This window comes from Physcomitrium patens, chromosome 5, assembly GCF_059467195.1.
Source record: "Physcomitrium patens ecotype Gransden chromosome 5, ASM5946719v1, whole genome shotgun sequence".
Classification (NCBI taxonomy): domain Eukaryota; kingdom Viridiplantae; phylum Streptophyta; class Bryopsida; order Funariales; family Funariaceae; genus Physcomitrium; species Physcomitrium patens.
The window spans coordinates 4,212,620-4,232,534 of NC_143414.1; the positions used below are offsets into that span (position 1 = coordinate 4,212,620).

Genomic DNA, 19,915 nt, shown 5'->3' on the forward strand with positions numbered 1-19,915 from the left:
TTGAATTCAATCAATTCATTTTGTAATAAATTGTAAATTGGTCAAAATGGTAGTTGAAGTCCTTCATGAAGACCAATTGAGTAATCATAGGGATGATATTTTGATAGAATTTTTGCATTTTTCTTTTCAAATATATCTTCAAAATCTTGACATTAGCTTGAAATGCCACTTGAAGTCTTTCCAATATTAGACAGAAGTGAAGCCTAAATAATACTAGGTAATTCTTCTTTTATTACATGCAAGAAATCTCTTACATATATAAATACAAGTTTAAATACACTAGACTTACGACTTTCTACTTGATCGACTATACTCTTAGTTATACTTTTAGAAAATTCAAAGCTACAAGAAATCTAATATATTTTTGGATAATATTTTTCTAGCCATGATAAACCTAAAATGATTAGATTATAAAGAGATCTAATGATATTAAAAATTACAAAACTATTATGAACATTAGTTGTTACTTCTGTAGGAAGGATTTCATGAATAACATTTCTTGAAGACAATGGACGACCATCTATGACTTCTATGTGAATAGATTTAGTTTTTTTTATTAAAAGTATGCTATGTCTTTTAGCAAATTCTTTATTTAAGAAACATATTGAGGCTCTTGAATCTACTAAGGAAAAGGCTTTGTAATATAAAGGTTCTAAAATAATATTTATTATAAAACAAAGAAAAGATTTTGAAGAAAAAATATGACCTTTATTAGGTGTTGTATAAGGTTCTAGCTTCACGGTCCCTATTATAGCTAGACAAACTTGTATTTTGACATATTACTTTTTTTGATACGTGTACTCCTCATTTTGTGATTGTATTGCTTCTTTGAATAATATTGAGCAAAGTGCTTAAGTTCTCCACAATATAAGCAAAATCCTTTCGATCCACAATGAGACTTTTCTTGCTCAGTAAGATATTTGAAACTTATCACATTAATTTGCATATCTTTTACTTCCAAATATATAAGTTGAAAAGATGTTAGCATTATTATTGAATTATAATAATGTTGAGATATACTTATGCAACTCTTATATCAAAATTCAAAAAATGGATCTTCATACCTTACAACAAAGTCAATTACTTGATTCTATATTTGATCAAGTAAGTTGAATATCAATTTTTTTACTTCATATTATAATCCATTATAGTGATGTAACACAATTAATAAGTAAAAAGGGTGAAGAAATTATTTTACTATAAAAAATCTTACTTCAAATATTATAACAAATTATCTTAGAAAATAGATAATAGTCCAAAAAAAATAAAAATAAAGATATAAATGCAATATTTTTATATAATACGCTTCTAATTACTTTGTAAGGCCATAAATAAGACAAAACATAATAGATAAGAAAAATAAAGAATATAAAAATATATAAAAAGAAGTTAGAAGTAAATTTTTAAAATTTAATTCAAAAAGGCAAAATTTGTTACCTGAAGAAACTAGTTATCAATCTGGATCTAAACCAAACTCCAAAGCACAAAACTAGGCACCTATGATAACTCCAAGGTTTTTTTTACAAATCAAAGTATGTAGTTTGAAAGTAAACTTAATAAGATTTGTTTATAAAGTCACCACTCACTTAAATCACTCAACATTCAGATTGGAGTAGGAGGTTAGCCAATATTTAAGCAGATTTTAGGATTTTTCTTCCATTTAGTAAGTACCATTATATTCAATTTTTTTATACTATTTTTTAACTAAAAAATTAAAAAATATGTAAGTTTTCAAGCAAGATAAATAGTTTATTTAATAGATACTAGGATTCTAATCTACCATATGATTTGATTTAGGATTTAGGATTTGGTTAAGATTTGATTTAAGATTTAGGATTTGACTAGGATTTGATTTTGGATTTGATTTAGAATTTAGGATTTTTTTGAGATTTAATTTAAGATTTACGATTTGTCTAGGTTTTGGTTTAGGATTTAGGATTTGTTTAGGATTTGGTTTAGGATTTAGGATTTGGCCTAGGATTTGATTGAAGTCCATTAAGATTTCAATTAGGATTATATTAGGATTTGATTAAAATTTATTTAAGATATATTTTTAATTATGTTAATATTTCTTTAGTATTTTTTTGAATTCTTTTAAGATATCTTATTATTTTTTTGTAATATCTTTAATATTTATTTTGAATTCATATTAAAGCTTAATTAGTATTATTAATAATTTAATTAAAATTATTTAATATTTTATTATAACAATTTCTATTCTATCTTCCAAAGTCAAGTGCTCAATGTATTCTCAAGCAAGATTTCACATATTATAACATTGTAGAGAAAATGGCTAACAAGAGCAATATCATTCTACTTGATATTAATTGTAAGTTGTCAAAACTGTAAATCATGTAAAGTTATCAATTAATTTTTTTCATGCAAAACATGGATCTTATTAGTTGTAATACAAATTGCATTAGGTTTTCTATACAAGAATTGAAAACCCATCAAAAAAGCCTTTAGATTATCCAATATTGGATCTTCTCAATCAAAAAAAATGAAAACCATAATAATATTGGACCTAAAAGGAGTGTACTAATGAATCTAATTTGTAATCTTCCAGTCAGATAGCTTTGGAATTGAAGTTCAATCACTAATTGTACTTGATTGATAAATTCTCAAAACTTAGAACTTGTACTATCAAACTACTTAGGCAATGCAGTCCTTAGTTCTTTAATATTAGAAGGATTTTCTACCAAAAAATATATATATATATATATATGGTGCAAATATTGAATTAATTCTAATCATCTCTATATCTTTGCTCCCTGCTATTCTTGTTAGTTCTTGTGGCGATAAATTGAATTGATGCATTGTAAACATTAATTACTTTAATTTTTTTTGCATTTATATCATTGCACTCTTCATTTCAAGTAGCTCTACCATAATAACACTTAAAGAAGAGAAGATGTCTAATGTTGCTAAAGACAAATAGAAGAAAAGATTTGAAAACAAAGAAAAAAAATTAATGATAGTATTAGTTTAAAAGAAGGTAATCTATAACTTCTAATACAGTTAAGTCTTATTAAGAAAAAAGGATAATCCATACTTAATCAAGAAAAGTCAAAACTTTGATATTATAAGTGTACTCTTATAAATTTGTTAAAGAGAAGAATTTAATAAAAGCAAAAAACTAAGTGAGATTCTTTCAAAGAAATATGATACAATAGAAATAGAGAAATATGTACATTAAAAAAGTATATATAATAGCTATTACCAAAAGACAAAGAAATTAGACACTCTTGAAATTAGAATAGAAGCAAGAAAAGAGTTGACAAGAGTGAAGAAGGCTTTATTCTTGCCTCTATATATACTATCTACCTAGGATCTATATAGAGACATTCTATAGGACCTCCAAAAATGTGTTGACTTTACATAACAAGTATCTTAACTTGCATGAGGCTTACCATGGAATCTTCTAGAAAAAGAATTTAAGATAATTATTTAGGTGGGGCCTACTATCTAGAAATATTTTTAAAAATCTAAGGTAGTAGGATAAGGTATAAATAGGACTCGCCAAGGCTTTTGGAACAGACATCTAGTCAAGTATGGCTTTGGACCCTTTCTCTTAGTAAAATTTGATTTTGCATCTTTTTATTTTATTTTATTTCTATTTTCTCAGTTTTTTCTTTCATGTCTTATTTTGTTTAGTTCCATTCAACTTTGTTCTGGTTTATTTTTTCTTATTTTGTGATGAGACTTTATATTGCTGTGGATTAGAAGGATCTTGAATTTTTGAAATAGTCTAATCTTATTTCATAAAGACTCTTGAAATTAGATTGGAAGCAATAAAATAATTGATAAGAACAAAAAAAACTTCACTCTTATTTTTATATATATATATTATCTATCTAAAAACTATATGACATTATTTTATAAGATCTCTAATATGTATTGAATTTGCAAGATACATGTATAACTTACAAGACAAGTTTTCTATAAGTGTGCTACATGCAACATATGGCTAACTTATTGGGCCATGTTTTCAATCTATCAATCACTTTTAAACATTTATAAAGGTCAAAATGTATCTATGAAGCTTCTAGAAAGCTTTTCTATTTAATATTATCAACTTAATTTACTTTTTTCTACTTCTTTTTATTTATATTATCTAAATAACTATAGGAGTGAACATGTCTATGACACATGCCCAAATGATTGACACCTACTTCATTCTTAATCCTTGACTGAGATTTTTTTTTAAAAAATTGACCAAAAGAAGAATTTATTCAAGGATATAATCTTTTAAATAATTAAATTTATCTAATAATCACATCAAAATGTAAAGCCTTCAATTCAAAATTTGATTGACCTTCTTTCAACTAGATAATGACAACAATCCAATAAAAACTCTGAGATTTTCCAACCATCTTACAAGCTCTAATTAGCAACCAACTAGTGATTGGTGACTTAAATTGGTAATAAAAATAACATCAAGGAATTATTTTAATAACCATGATGAACTTCTTATTTTGATTCAATAAGTGTATGTGAGTATGAATATTATACTATCATATGGCATGATTTGTAATTTGAAAATACACGAGATATGTAGCTATAAAGACTTTAATTTTAACTTATTGGCTAAGCTCCAATAAGTGATTTATTCCACCCTTAACTTATATATAAAGTATTGGCTCCCAAAACCTCTTTTATTTTATACGAAAGTTCAAAATATGGTAAAATCCTTTTAAAATATTTATTTTTTATTTTTTTATTTTTCTCCCAGAGGATTTTTTCTCTCTGAACTTTATAATCTTATATCGCTTGATCCAATTGTTTAGTTTTTCTCAAATTTTTACACAACATAGCTATTATCTTTAAGCTTTATTACAAAAAAATATATATAAATTTGCTACCAAACTTTTGGCATCTTCAAAATCTTAATAAGTGCTCTAAATCCTAATTTACAAGCATTCAAATACTATTTTCTTCATATCTCAAAAATCCAAAACTCAAATACTACAAAATTTGTGTATAAAATTTATTAACATGATTATACATATTTTTTTAAAAAAAAATAGCTAAAATCTTGTGAAATTTCTCAAGCTATAACTCAAAACAAAACCACTAGTAAATCGGATGACTTACTGCCCTTAGATTACAAGTGCTCACTTTAACCTCAAATATATCCTTCAATCTAACTTAAAATTCATTATGCAATTTGCATAAAATATAGCTGAAAAGGTGCTCTCTCCAACCATGGCTCTTACCATATTACTTAGTAAATTATATATCAAACATATAAAGACAATATTTTTACATGGTAGATAAACCACAATATGATAATGCTGATTCAACAAGGACATGTAAGTGTGAAAGTTATGCTAATTCAACAACTATGTATGAATTTTGTTCTAATTCAACAAAAATATGTGAGTGTTATATTGATTCAATGATGGAAGATGAGTGTGCAAAAGAAGGTGTAAGAAAGGAGATGTACATGAGCTAAGCAACAGATGGCTAAATAGAGATTGGAGCACGGGATTTGCAAGATTTAGATACTATGAAAAATCAAAGGTTCTAGGCCTTAATTTAAACTAAAAAAAATAAAAAAAGATAAGTTATTAGTCCAAAGGACAAATTTTTAATCATCACAAAGTTGAGGGATATTCTTGATATTAGTAAAACTTGAAGGAAATTCATGATTTTTTTAGAAGCTTAAGAGGCATGTGTGATATTTGTCCTATAATATAATAGGACTAATGACTATTCACAAAGATACTATATACTTTAATATCTCAAAGTTTACATAGTAGAATAAAAACATGTATTCATCTTAAAATTTATATAATGTGTATTAACATGTGTATATATCTTAAAAGCTATATATAGAAATAAAAATATATATACAATTAAAAAATAAGTTTTTTACAAATAAAAAATAAAAAAACAAAACAAAACCAAAACCAAAAAAAGGGATGAAGAAGAGAATAGAATACACGCTAAAGGAATTCCAAATCGAAGGAGTCTTGATGAATCTGGTGAGCTTTGGAGAAAGAGGTATGGAATACAAATGTTAGTAAAACAAACTTGGCTGTAAAGGAATTCCAAATCGAAGGAGTCCTGATGAATCTGGTGAGCTTTGGGAAAGAGGTATGGAATACAAATGTTAGTAAAACAAACTTGGCTGTGCACAAGGTGTGAGAGAGAGAGAGAACGGGGATAGGATCCGGGTGAGAGAGCACGCAAGAGAGTGTGGTGAGCGAGTGTGAACGCGCTCGAAGGATCTGGATATGTCTCGCTGGCGATGGCGGCGTTCCCAAAGTTCCCCCCGTCCAGATTCCTCCGCAGTCCCTGCCATGCCATGCGTGGAACAATGATTGGGTCATGGATGGCTTCATCTCCTCTAGCAATCCACCTGGCGCCCTCACTTAGTACCCCATTGGCCCAAATTAAAGGACCCCTGGATGGGTCCTCATCCTACCTAGCAGGGCCCTGTTCAGGACACCCGATAAGCTTGGACAGGATATTTGTTCTTTAATGTATTATAAATAGAAAGCTCTTATTGTTTCGTTTTCTATCTTATTAATATGCTGGCTACTGGGTCCCATCACGTGTATCTTTGTGGTACACTTGGATGCGAATCATCCTTTTCTTCAAGTCAATGCCATTTCATTCACACACTACAACAAAGTGACATGTTTCAATTACATTGAGTTTGAATTCTCAACGACGATGGTTTCCTCTCCAGTAGATTCGTGTTAGTGATGTCGTGAGTAATAACCTCTCTGTTCCTCAGTTTCAAATATGGTGCAATGAAAAATGAAGCTGCGATAACACAGTCATTAACGCTTTTTTTTTTTTTCTTCTTTTCATAAAAACTAAAATGAGAATGAAGCAATTTTAAACTCCTTGAAATGAGATACTGTAAGCACACTAGTTTTTTTTAGTTTTTTCTGAAATGCCGGGAGAAAACTCAACAAGTAACCTAGATATTTTTAATGATAACTCTATAAATAGTAATGATGATTACAAAAAGCAAACCCCGATTCTCTTGCATCCCAAATTAGCCCCAATAGATGATCGATGTAGTAAAGTACGATCTGAAGTTGTTGATGAACGCGATCATCCAAATCTAAATGTCAGCTTCAAAATTGACCTGTGTGAGAGTTGTCATGCTTCGGTCAGGGGAGGAATGGATGAAAAATCGAGTCCATGTCGGAGGGTTGGGGGGATGAGGAAGAGAATTCATTTATTTCTGATTTGTTCCACCATCCTTGTGTTACGAATACTGTGCACCAGTTCGGAGCTGTGCGAGATGATGTGGAGGCGCAGTTGTGTCAGTTTGTCGAATGACGAAGTCACAGTCTGCACCCTGCGAAACGGAGGGTGTACCGCTTCAGGCGCGGGCTGCCCGAGGAAGCGTCGGCAGCCGGATGAAGCTCCCACACCCCCGCCCCCGCCACCGCCCCTCCCCTCTTGGTGAAGAGGGGGAGGGCGGGGAGATCACTGAAGGAGGGAACCCTTTGAGAACACGGCTATGGCGATCGACGTTGGTCCCACGCCTCTTGCTGCCTCTGTCAGTACGCATTCGGACTCACTCGCGTCTTCGTCTTCACATCGCGATGCCAACGAAATCCTTCGCACAATTTCTGATGCACTAGCCTAGTCACGTTTGATGCTTTCTCTTGAGGCTCCGATTGGCATTCTGCTTCGGGTCGCAAATCCATGGACGTTTGGTGTACCGGGGTGGCGTGGTGCCTTCGTTCCTGTATCTGGCGATGCAATGTACTGCCAATTCTCATCTCTTTTTGCTTGAAGGGACACAGGAGCGAATTAGCTCAGTTGATAGACATACTTGAGTTGTAGGTGTGATGTTTTTCTGGTATCTTTGTGGTTTTGAGTTGCCTCCCGTACCAACCCTAAGTTCACCAGAATTTATGGAAGTTCTGTGGTTCCAAGTTTGATGTTTGGCTAGGTGTGCTTCACATCCTCACGTCTCTGTTTCGACGATCCGAGCTCAGGGTTGGATGTCTTACAATCCTTGCGTGCGAAAGTGCAGCGTGATCTCGTGGGAAAAATTTCCTTAGCACCCGTGCAGGCCCGGAGACTCACCCTGAAGGACCTCACAGGCACAGGAGCACTTTGCGCTGGACTTTGGTAAGGTTCAGAGCTCAGCCTGTGGAGGGAGCAAGTAATGCTGGGCGAGCGTGGGTGAATGACGCCTAGTTTCAGTTTAGCGAGGCTTAGCGATGTCAAGGTGTTTTAATGTAAAGGAGGACTCGACATTAAACTTAGGCAGCAAGGTTTAGAAAGAGTATGCACCATGTGATTCTAGGTCCAAGGTTCGTTTGCTGGGTGTTGTTTGACTCGGTGTAAAAGCGGGGTCGTTCAATTGGTCAGTGCGACAGGTCTCAGCTATTGAGTTTTTTTTTTTTTTTTTTTTTTTTTTTTTTTCCGTTATGATCAGGAATGATTGCAAGAGGTGGGGCAAGTGCAGCTAGAGTTTACCAGGAAGGTTCTAGTGTTGAGATTGATAGATACAGAGCGGAGTTCTGCTTATTTTGTGGGCTTAGGTCTCAGTTCCCTCAGCGCTCTACGATTACCGGTTTCAAGATGGTGTGTAGAATACCTTTTGAAGGGGCGTTTAAGCAAGAGGATAACCTTTGCTGGTTACTATTTTAAATAATTAGATCATCAAAGTTTGTATGTTGAGTTTAGCGAAGCAGTGAGGTTTCTTCTAATGCAGAAGAAACCCGGGTCTGAAACTTGGAGCAGGGAAGTGCGCAGCTACCTATTACAAGTTCATTGTGGTATCAGTGAGTTGTGTATAAGAACAAGGAGCGAAGATGTTTGTGTGCTCGCTTGCAACGGATGGCCAAAATAATTAAATTATGAGCGTAGAGCAGGCAGTAGACGGCAGTAAGCTTCTTCTTTCTTTCCTTGTTGTGATGGACCGGTTGAGCTAGGGGGGCTTATTACACGGACATGTTTTTGTATTTAGATTATTTCTCCGCGCTGGTGCGTCTTATTGAACGCATTTGGTGTAAGATTTTTTCGGAAGTCTTAATCATGACTTACTTCACCAGTGTTCATCATTTCTTTTGGTTGAATAGTGTGATCCGTATCTTCTCTTCTTTCGCGCTTTTTTCGGTTGCAAACCACTTTCTATCGGGTTCGAATTTGATATTATTGAGGCTTGGTCTAGACCCGTGTATTGGAGTCGGGTTCTTCTCTTCTTTTTTGTTTTATGTCTATTACAGTCGGTTTGATGATATGAACCCATTGATAGTGGAAGCACACACTACATCTAGAGCGAATTCGTCCGATGAAGTGGCAACTGCAATGTCTTTGTGACCACTTCGGCTTTCTTTTGTTGAGGGTTGGGCGTCGCTCATGTCCTAAACTGACCTTATACTGGTCAAATGTTTGTGTTGCAGGTTTGCAGCAAAAGGGTTAACACCATCTTATGGAAATATGGAGACGTGCATTTGTGATGCTTATGCATTGTGGATTGTAGAAGCACTTAGACGTTGTATTGAGACACATTAAAACGAATTTAGGCGTTATATGCATTTTATTTTTGGAGCCGTGCAGCGTCTCTTGAACGTGTATACAACCTGGCTCCAGCAGTTCCAGATGTGGCTCTGGGTAGTCTAGCAAGTTATTGGGAATTTCTCGAGATAATCGTGAATGGTTTATTTTGGCCATATGAGTGTCAAGGCCTTGGTACTTGCAGGTTGGAATGGAGGGATCGTTGGATTACTTTTATACACAATAAATCAGTAGGGGTAGAGATGAAGAAATCGACACTGTGGGGCCAACAGGAGGACGGCTTTCAGAGATTGTCAGTCTCGGAATTGATGCCTTCAGCTCCGTTTGTTTGTCAAGGGAGCTTTTTTAGGTGGAGATTATGTGGTGGAACTCACTGTTCTAACCAAATTTGATTGATAAGGGCGCTAAGTAGTGAAGTTTAAAACTTTTCTAATAGGTTAGGTGCGGAACATGAATTTGACTCATCTGATCTACACGCCGAGACCCACGGAAAGTGTGCTGATTCCAGTCTAATGGAAAGACTAGAACAGAATATTTTCTTGAAATTCTTTTTAGTTAAGTTCAAACTCTTAAGTTCAGATGTTAGGAAGTAGGTTCAATATCGTAATTATTGGATCTTGGTAGAGAACAATGGCCAAGCACAATGGGCCATCAGCTATGAACATGCGTGGACAACATGTGGGTGTCTCTCTTTCTCCACATCATCCACAGCAGTATGGTTCGCAGGTGACTAATATTAGCGAGAATGTTCTTTCTCCGCACTCCCACGCTAGTCCATCACCTTCAATAGATTTGAGCACTTTATACCCTTCCTTCTCTTCAAACATCACTTCCGAATTTACATCCGCTTTTTTTGATTCAGATTCTCAGAACTCGTTTGGCCGGAATGTGGGTTCAGCCACTCTCATTTCCCCTTCACAGTCACAGTCTTTACCACCAAAGCCGATGATCAATGGTGGCTTAGTTCCAGCAGATGAGTGGTCAGGCACAACGATCGCGGGACCTGGAACACCAAATACTCAACAGGGACAAGTCCTGCAATATTTACAAGGTCAAGGCCCTCCTGGGCAGACAGCAAACCAGACCAAGCAACCACAGTTTGTTTACGAGGGAAGGGTGGCAGCTAATCCACAAGTCTTGCAGGCAACCAGCAACAACCAATACCAAGCAGTGATGAGTACGAGTAAACTTTCTGGAGGTTTTCCAGGGGGAAACCGAGACACGTTGCAGTCGTATTCAAATGAGGTAGTTCAATGTATCACCCCAAAATCATCTCAGGTGCCAATACGTAGTCCTCAGCATGCTGTGGATATCACTGCGATGAAGTCTGAATATCCTGACATGAAGCGTGTGAAGACCGAGTTTGGCATGGAGGGAGTGAAAGCAGAGTATACACAGGACTCATTGACCCAAGAAGCTGTGTTAAGGTCCTCTCGAGACTCGGCCTATCAAGAAGGAAGTTTTCATGGGCCGATATCCTCTAATCAATTATCAGTTTTTGATGGGGATTCAACAAACAGTAATCACTCTGGGCTTGAAGGAGATACCAAAGTTAATCGTAGTGCTGCTCATCAACTGGTTGGGTTGATGCAGTCGGGAAACTTCCAGGCTGGAGAGATCAGCAGTCCTCAGTCTGCCTACAGCAACGGTACACCGTCTTGCAATCAGACTGTCAATTTTTGGCAGATGTTGATTGAACATGTATCCTTTCAGGTGTTAACGGTCTTGTTATGCAATTCTGTGGAACAGGACAAGCTTGTGGACTACAATCTACTCAAAATCGTGGGCAGCAAGGGCAGAGTCGCGCACATACAAATTTTTTAGGAAGTCAAAAATTTACGCAGCAGAATAATTTCCAAAGCCAGCAGTCTCTTCAATCTCTTCGCAGCTTGGGGTTGATACAAGGAGGAAACTTCCAAGGTAGTCTGCAATCTCTAGGTGGAGTACCACAACAATCTAGTTTTGCAGGACAGAGTAATGCGAATCATTTGGCTCATTTTCAGCGTTCTCCTTCTCAACAGTCTCTTCTGCAAATCACATCATCGAATCCACTGTCACCCTATCAAGCTCAGGTTTACACTCTCCCGATTTATTTAATAATGTTCTGCTGGAACTTAGTCGCAGCAATTATGTTGAAATTGATGTTTTTTAGGTCGAAATGCTTAGAACGTTGCTACAACTGACTTTTAAAGTTTCGGGACCCTTAACCTGATTACGCATTTCTGGTCTGGTTTTCGTATCATGTCTTTTTCTAACACCTTGTTGCAATTCCAGAGGTTTATAGTCTGTTTTTTTTTATCGTATGCATTGTTTACTATGCGTGTGTATTATGGTGTCCTGGACACGGTATGGCTATAATTGAGATCAGAAAAACACTACATGTGCACAGCACGTTCAAGCTCATGTTCAGGCCCAGGCTCAAGCTCAACCTCAGGCTCATGCGCATGCTCAAGCACAAGCTCAAGCTCAGGCTCAAGTTCAAGTTCAAGTTCAAGCACAAGCTCAGGCTCAGGTCCAGGCTCAAGAAATGTCACAGGCGCACGCACAGGCGCAAGCAGCAAACCAGCAAGCGGCTCTGCAACACGCAGTAGCTAATCAAGCTGCTATTATTCAAGCTCGACACGCACAAGGGGTTGGTTCTCAGCAGCAGCTCTTATTGCAGCAACAGCGGTTTCAGTCAGGCCAAACACAAGCATTTCAAGTGAGCAATTTCTGATTTTGCAAGCCATGGCTTTGATGTTCTATTTGTATAAAGTGGGGGTCCTTAATAAGTATGCGAAAGAACCAAGGTGTTTATCAGCTGTCATTCCTTGAATATCTCTGCTTTATGCTTCCTCACTTCTGTGTACAGAATTGTGACCGTATTGATAGGTTTCATAGTTAATTATTTATCTTTATGAGGATAAATTGTTTCTTACATTCAGCTTTGTTCCTCAGGATTATGGCTCACTTGTAATTTTAGACACATGTATTTTCACCAATATCAAAAAAAATCGTCTTTTTTTTTTTCAGTACCTTTTTTTCGTTGTAGTAGGTGGCAAGTGGTTTGCCATTAACTGGAGCTGGACAACAAATGATCACTCGTATGCAGCCTGGAATGCAGAATCAGTTGTTACAGGGGCTTAAACTTAGCAACCCGCACCTAATTCAAGGTTCAGGATTAAAATGCGAGAACATGGGCAATGGATACAGAAGTCGTATGCCACCAGCCATTGTTTCAGAATGTAATCATACAATCGTGTCGTACATTCAAGAGCAAAGAAAACGTCCCCCTGTAAGTTAGGGTGATATTAATATGGTTTACTTCAATATTGTTTTTCCTTTCTTTTCTTTGTCGGTTTGATGTGTAGAAATACATTGTGCTTGGTGTCATTTCTTTTATGTAAATTTTCCTTGCATTATGTTCATTCTTTACAGTATGCGAAAAACGGTGCAACGTTCTACACAAGCGTTCTCCGTCTGAAACTTGTCATCGTGCAGGATAACAATATCACGTTTTGGCGAGGACTTGTACACACCTTTTTTGAACCTGGAGCTTTAAAGCGCTGGTGCTTAAGCAGTTTCAATACTTCTCCTGTCGGTCGGCATGCCCAGGGTCTTTTCCCCATGGTACCGATTATCACCCCGACCACTGACGAAGATATTTTATTCATTTATTTATTGTATGGGTTTCATGTCCATCGTGGTTGTTTTCATAGTAATTATCGTCACATTTCTAGTGTAACCAAGGTTGAGTTAATGATTCATTACTGTTGTTTGAACTAGTATCCGCTTGCTAACATCAGCCAGGTTGAGGTAGTAATACTCGTTTTATTTACTTATTCTCTGCCTCTCAACCGCATTTTTACGTTGTCTCACCATACTTGTGGATATTGTGCAGGAGTTTTGGTTCTGTAATCTATGTGGGGTGCAACCAGGACGAGGTTTCGGTGAGTAATTTTTAGATTCATTTGGTTTTATTGCAGCAAGTTTTTGCAGGGTTCAATTGTATTCTACTGTAGAGTGGATTGGAATAAATTAGTCATATGTGAGGAGCTGAAAGATTGGGTTTTTGGTGTGAGCAGAATCTTGCACAGATGTTCTGCCTCGGCTATTCAAAATTAAATATGACAGTGGTCTGCTGGACGAGCTTCTATTTCTTGATCTGGCTGAAGAGTATGTTTAGTTCTGCCTGCCTATCTGTTCGGATTTGATAATGTTGGTCTTTTTTTGTCGAAAATTCCACTTCTCATTCTAATTCAGGTCGTACTAAGGAACTAAAACAAGCTTTTGAACAGCAACTTTATAATGAAAATTTGGTAATTGATCAACTTGATACATGTTTCTATAATCATAGTGTTTACTGATTAAATACTTGTATTTATGTACAACTACACTCGTCTTGGAATCAAGGCTTCGCCTTAGCCTGTGTTTTAGACGAGTTCGATTTTTTTGAGGATTAATTATTTTTGTGGTCGACTCTTTTGCCTTGTATCCGCTCTAAAATTGCCATAATTTTCTATTGCTCATTTATGACTATGTTTTGGTGGACAGATATGTTTTACCCTCTGGAAAAATGGTTCTGGTGTACTTCGGCGCAGTGCACGAATCAATATTTGCTGAATTGAGGGTATGAATTGTGTGAAATGGATTTCATTATTAATTTTTACAGTGTTTCTTTTCTGTTCCTCGACATGCATTCAAGGCAACCTTACTTTAAAAGTTTGTTTAAACTTGTAGAACGATATTCTCATTTTCATGTATGTATTCTGTCATGATCGATTAATACCAAACTAAGTCTTTTCGTATGAAAACGTTATGAAGATAGCTTTTTCTTCTAAGTTAGTTCTGGAGATGATTTTTGGGGATCGGATGCGTTTGTGTAACAGGAATGGTAATATTTATTCATTTTATGACGTTGCCTTGCAGGTGATCAGATATGGAACGCTTCGAGTGACGTTTAGTCCTTCATACAAAGTACTTTCTTTAAATTCATTGTCAGCTTATCAAGTAGAATAACTTTTGCCCTTTATAATGCACAGATCTGGGGCTGATCATGATTATTGGGTGTTCATTGTGAGTTGATCAAATGTTTTGTATCAGTGCTTGGCAAGGGATATGGTTCTGACGTGATAATACTTTTGTACTGACACCAGATCCAAGCTTGGGAGTTTTGCACAAAAAGTCATGAAGAATTAGTGCCGTACAAGAATCTTCAAGAGCAGGTGGAGTGTCGTTAAAATTCTCTCTCAATCATCTTACGATAAGTGGTTCTTTTTGCTCAATCATGCCCAGTGGAGTTATACATAGGCTATTCTATATTTCTTATTAGGTCTTTCGGAATTTGCTTGTTCTTCATACTTATGGTTCTGTTTAAGCAGGCCCAGCAGCTAGACAACCTGGTAATGGAGGCTGAACAAGAAGACTTCAACAAAAGCGTGGAAAATTTGACTAAACACTGCAATGCGTATGTACCTTCTGTCTTATTTATCCTGGAGAGAATTTAATGGTTGGTGTGTTTATTTTTGATATTCATTCTGCATCTTTTGACAACTAAAACCAATAAGAACGTTAATACACATCTAACTACAACTACGAAGGTTGCAGAAAATTATATATGTTATCCAAGTTACCTCGTGTACTTCTCTGTGTCCAGTAACTCAGTTATGATGAACGCTGTTCGTTCGTTAGTCTCGATTCTAAAGTTCAATGACATAACCAAGTGCTTGTGCGAAGATTTAAGTGATCTATAACCGTCTATGATTCAGGTTCATGACCACAGCAAGGCAACTGGCTGTAAAGCTGGACGCACCCATTGTTAATGATCTTGGCTTCTCAAAACGATATGTTCGATGCTTACAGGTTCCGTCAGCAGATTCATTTTTTTAATGCAGAAAAAGCTTACATCAATGATTACACTAGTGGCTTATGACATATTCTCAGTATGATTGAATGGGTTGCATTTTGATTTTTACTGTTGTAGGAGATTGTCACTGAATATTTAGCCGTTCCTTTTATGTACAATGAGTAACACAACTTTCTCGTTGCAGATTTCTGAGGTTGTTAACAGCATGAAAGACTTGATTTCATACGAGAAGAAGTCTGGCCTTGGACCTATACGTATGATTCTTTACCATCATGTTTTGTTCTTTTCGTGTGGCTTTATTTATTGTAGTATATTTGATTCTTCACTGAAGTTGTGGTCTCTTAAATGTAGTTATTAACTCGTTTCTTTCATGCAACAGAGAGCCTAGTAGAGTTTCCAAGTGCTCGGAAATTGCAGCAACAAGGTTTGCTTACAAATCATCCTAATCAACCCTCACTGACGACCCTAATAAATCATTTCACTCAAGGCACCCCTTGGCAGTCTTACTTGCAACAACAGGGGCAAGTAAACATACATTTTGGTGGGCAGGTAACAATAGGAAATGGACAACAAGGAGTTTCTCATTTACAAGGTCACCTCCTCAGTCAGCTCCAACCTGGTCCTGCTCAAGGTCAGAGATACCCAAATACATCAAAAATGGCACAGACTTCAAACAACATACAGTCACAGCTTCGGGGTCAAATGGATGCTCGGAACTTTGGCTTGGTACAGGCAGGACAAGCGTATAATAATCAGATGCAGCCACCCGGACCCCTGCCCTTGCCTGGGATTACGCAGACTCACTTCGGAAATCTTATTCCCTGCAATGGGTTGCCTGGTCAATTACAGACTAATATGGTATCGCAGGGTCTTACTCAACAAGGTCAGGCTGCTCACCCGGGTTGTGCTGTTGGTAGTGCTCAGTCTTTTCCTGGAAATCAAGCAAATGTGCAACTTAACCATGCGCAAGAACTCTCTCAACTCCAGGGGCACTCAACAATAAGCCAAGTTCCGTCTTCTGGGCTGAGCGGAAGCCACACCGCTTCACCTGTCTTCAATCAGCTGTCGCATTCAAAATCATTCCCAACAATTTCGAAGCAACTTACCTCCCAACCAACAGGTCTGGTGCACTCGCAGTCGCATAATTCCCTCAACCAGCCGATGGTGAATGGGGGTCAGCAGAGCTTACCTGGTACTCCGCAAAGCGAAATTAGTGACCTAAGGTCAAATGCATAGATAGATTCCTTCGTCGGCTTTGACTTCTTTTTTTGGTCTTAAAATCTTGGTTGCCCCCTCCATTTATGCGGTGTGTATAGTAAGAGGGGTTTTTGGGCTTTGATAGGAGCTTACGTTTCTCAGATGTTCTCCGACCATGTTATGTAGGTAGATTCAGAGTGATTTCCTAGTGGAACGAGCCAACATCTTGGGTTGATGTTGAAGGATATCCAAGCATCTGGATTTGGACCAGTGTATTTTGTATCAAAATATGTTTAGAGACATCATTCGAGGGATAGGATCACTTGACGAGGTGAAGGTTTAAGCTTTTAGTAGTATCTGCAATATGTTAGAGTTCAAATTGAAGCGAGGAACAAGAAATATTTAGCTTTTGGAACAGCGATCCTGGAGGAATTTCGCTGATGTTCACAAGTTTAAGAGTTGGATACTGTTGTGTAGAGAAACAGTGGGTCTTCTGCGAGGCTCCATGTAAAATATCTGAAAGATGATCTCTCATACCCTCCACCTGACTTTTATGAATGTATTGAATCGATGTTTTTGAATTCCCCACATTTTAATTACAATAATTAGACGTACTTGACTCGATCAGTTCTTCATCACCATTTGCTACCTTTCAATTGCATGAGTGTCAACCTAATAAGATTTCCAAAAGCCTTTAAGTGCCCGAGATGTCGCTCAAAGAACAGCATGTGAGACACTTGAAGCATGTAATGAGCCTTTTGAAATGCCTTTTTCCCACAACTAGCGTAAGGTACGGGACCTTTTCCCGTCACTACCACATCTTCAGAGCGAGAGAATGTCTCAATTTTGGAAAAATATCTAATATGAGATTGAGTATTACTATAAGAGATTGAGCACTACTCGTGACATCGTGGAGAGCATTTTAGAGCTGGATATGGGCGACTTCACCTCCAAAACTTACACTAAAGGTCAATTACAATGCCTACAAAGTGACCAGAGACCAACCACAGTGACAAAAAGGCAAGGAGTACACTATCTCAAATAATTTGAGGAATGATGAACACCAAACCAAAAGCAATAAATGGTAGCAGAAACGAATTTTGATCAGTTAAAATATAAAAAGTGCTGCACCCAGTTAATCACCTGGCGAAAGACAAGCTTCAGGAGAGAATTAGCATGCTTGGTGCATTGATGCCTCAAACTCCTGTTTGATGTCATTGTGTACCAATCATAACTCATCAATACAATAATGGTTCCGTAAAACCATAGTCTAGTCTTTAAGTGATAAATAGGAAAAAAAAAGCTAGAGACTTGTGAAATCCCGCTTCTTCACCGCAGCCTCCTAGCCTCTCTCTCAGACTCCAGGAGAGTCAGGATGTCACCTGTATACAAAGGAACAAGAACTTAAAAACTTACTTACACACTGAATTGCTTGTGGGAGTGAGAGTTTCTGCAATGCGATATCTGTATCAAGAGAAGAAGGATATTCACAATTTCATATAAAATTACATGACGTGAGCAGCCCCTGAAAGATCCTTGAATATAAAAGAAGCTTCAATATGATGGAGATCACACCATGGTGGGTTAGAGAAGAACATGACAAAAGTTCCAGGACTCTGTACCTTCACGCACTGGCCCCTTCACATTGCGCATAATGAGTCGATTTTGATCATCCAGAAACTTAACACGAACTTGGGTCACCTGACCTCGGGACCCAGTGCGACCAATCACCTTCATTACAATAGCCAGCTTCACGGCAGAATCCTGAACAAATTGATATAGCAGATACAAATATACATTTACATAAGAAACTAGCCGTCAAAAGAGTCAGAAGATCAAAACCGTCGCAAAATACATGGAAACTTCGAAAATGTGCACAGACAGCTCCGCAACACAATTTTACAGTCCACCAAGAAGACCAGGAGAAGCACCCAAATGAGTTCACCTATTTCTCACCCTAGAAGCTAAACCACCACTACAAACACAGCAGTTCCCTAACATTGTACAAAACGATCAAGAATCGACAAACCTCAGCTTAAAATATCACCTTCAGATTAGATCTCCACGCGAGAGTTACCCTCGAGACCGATGGAAATTAAAGATCACTCGGGAATTACACCACACCCAAGAAATCAGCACACAACCCGAGAAAAGGCGAATCGGCCTACACCCTCAAACTAAACAAAAAGAGGGGGTGTCTGCGCAGGTTTAGGTGGGTTAAAACAACCCGAGACAAGCAAAACTGAAACAGACAAAAAGGAGAATAATGGTGAGGCAAGGGCGCGAACCATGATGGTAAGGCGGAGGGAAGCACGTGTACAGCGGGTGCAGACGGGGCGATGCAGAGATGGTTTCGACGCTGGGAGCTCGAGCGAGGAGGGCTTGACGAGAAGCCTCGTTGTGGTTGTTCTACTAAACCCTAATTCCCACTCACTCGCTCACTCTTCCCTGCTTCAGATTGATCTCATTCACTTTGATTGTCTAATTTTAGGATTTTGATGAGGAGTTCAGTTTGTAGTGGATTTGTCCATTGTGATCAGGAAGGTCTAGTCCAATTTTTCGTCGCAAATGTTTATTTGGTCACTCATCAGGTTGTGCGGTTAACTTGAGTTTTATTAATGGAATTTTTTTCAGCCTAGATATTTTACAAATTGTTTTTATTCAATAATCACTTTCGACATTCCGTCCGAACTCGAAGACAATTTTTGGATATTTATGGCTGACCTGGTTGTTGCCAGACTCAATCTCATTATATCTCAAGAACCTCCAAGTAAATAAACGAACATACGTATTAAAAAAACCAACTATCCAATTTTCAATTCTGCTTTACCTATTTGCAACTTCGCCATCATGAAAAGCATTGGTTAGTAAGTCTTGTATTTTTATGTAACAACTTTAAATTTATAATATTTTTTAGTATTATACTTAACGTGATTGAAGTATAGATTAAAATATATATATATATATATATATATACATACATACAAACAAACAAACACACTCTATTACCATTGAAACACAATAAGTAATATGAAGTGTTAATTAGAAAAAAGTGTTGATTAGAAGAAAAAAGAATGCTACATTTGTGGAAGAAGTGCATCATTTTTTATCAAGTTATTTTGAACTATCACTTTCAACAATAAATGTTCTTATATTTTATTTGGATAAATACAATGATTTCAGAAATTAAATAAAGTAAAAAAATCGTTTTTAGTCTTTAATATTTTTGGAAGAAATCTTAAAAATAGAAATAAAAGTATAAATTTTTTTAGATTAAAAGATTTAAAAGATTTAAAAAGATATATTAAAGCTTTTGAGAAAAACAAATGGAGCTTTTTAATACACAAGTGACTATATATATATATATATATA

The 19,915-nt window shown here is 36.6% G+C and overlaps 2 protein-coding genes across 15 annotated transcripts; one reads left to right on the plus strand and one right to left on the minus strand.

Annotated features, from left to right (window-relative positions):
• Positions 1-7,425: 7,425 nt before the first annotated feature.
• Positions 7,426-17,086, plus strand: LOC112282263 (uncharacterized). 14 transcript variants are annotated; one of them, XM_090250291.1, is made up of 16 exons: positions 7,429-7,734; positions 8,009-8,106; positions 9,387-11,149; positions 11,251-11,573; positions 11,870-12,202; positions 12,536-12,775; positions 12,982-13,110; positions 13,382-13,430; positions 13,566-13,656; positions 14,035-14,110; positions 14,410-14,457; positions 14,637-14,705; positions 14,862-14,947; positions 15,249-15,342; positions 15,531-15,600; positions 15,726-17,086. In XM_090250291.1, exons 3-16 carry the CDS (start codon positions 10,132-10,134, stop codon positions 16,580-16,582), a joined length of 3,483 nt encoding a protein of 1,160 aa, XP_090106417.1. In that variant the 5' UTR covers positions 7,429-7,734; positions 8,009-8,106; positions 9,387-10,131; the 3' UTR covers positions 16,583-17,086. The 14 variants fall into 14 exon arrangements, with proteins under 14 accessions (XP_090106419.1, XP_090106422.1, XP_090106425.1 ...); XM_024519688.3 differs by having other exon boundaries at positions 12,593-12,775; XM_024519690.3 differs by having other exon boundaries at positions 12,605-12,775.
• A 539-nt stretch (positions 17,087-17,625) lies between these two features.
• LOC112282265 (small ribosomal subunit protein eS28) lies at positions 17,626-19,392 on the minus strand. The gene is made up of 4 exons (XM_024519692.3): positions 19,374-19,392; positions 18,832-18,962; positions 18,166-18,307; positions 17,626-17,925 (listed from the first exon to the last, which is right to left on the minus strand). The coding sequence occupies exons 1-4, from the start codon at positions 19,390-19,392 to the stop codon at positions 17,873-17,875; spliced, it is 345 nt and encodes a 114-aa protein (XP_024375460.2). The 3' UTR covers positions 17,626-17,872.
• Positions 19,393-19,915: the final 523 nt, after the last annotated feature.

Excerpts from the sequence above, each read along its gene's own strand:
- LOC112282263 (XM_090250293.1), top strand. The coding sequence starts at position 10,132 with ATGGCCAAGCACAATGGGCCATCAGCTATGAACATGCGTGGACAACAT. Across the intron at positions 11,574-11,869 it reads TGTCACCCTATCAAGCTCAG|AAAAACACTACATGTGCACA; the intron begins GTTTACACTCTC and ends AATTGAGATCAG. Across the intron at positions 15,343-15,530 it reads GATATGTTCGATGCTTACAG|ATTTCTGAGGTTGTTAACAG; the intron begins GTTCCGTCAGCA and ends TTCTCGTTGCAG.
- LOC112282265 (XM_024519692.3), bottom strand. Across the intron at positions 18,308-18,831 it reads CCCTCCGCCTTACCATCATG|GATTCTGCCGTGAAGCTGGC; the intron begins GTTCGCGCCCTT and ends CAATTTGTTCAG. Across the intron at positions 17,926-18,165 it reads GAAGGGGCCAGTGCGTGAAG|GTGACATCCTGACTCTCCTG; the intron begins GTACAGAGTCCT and ends CTTTGTATACAG.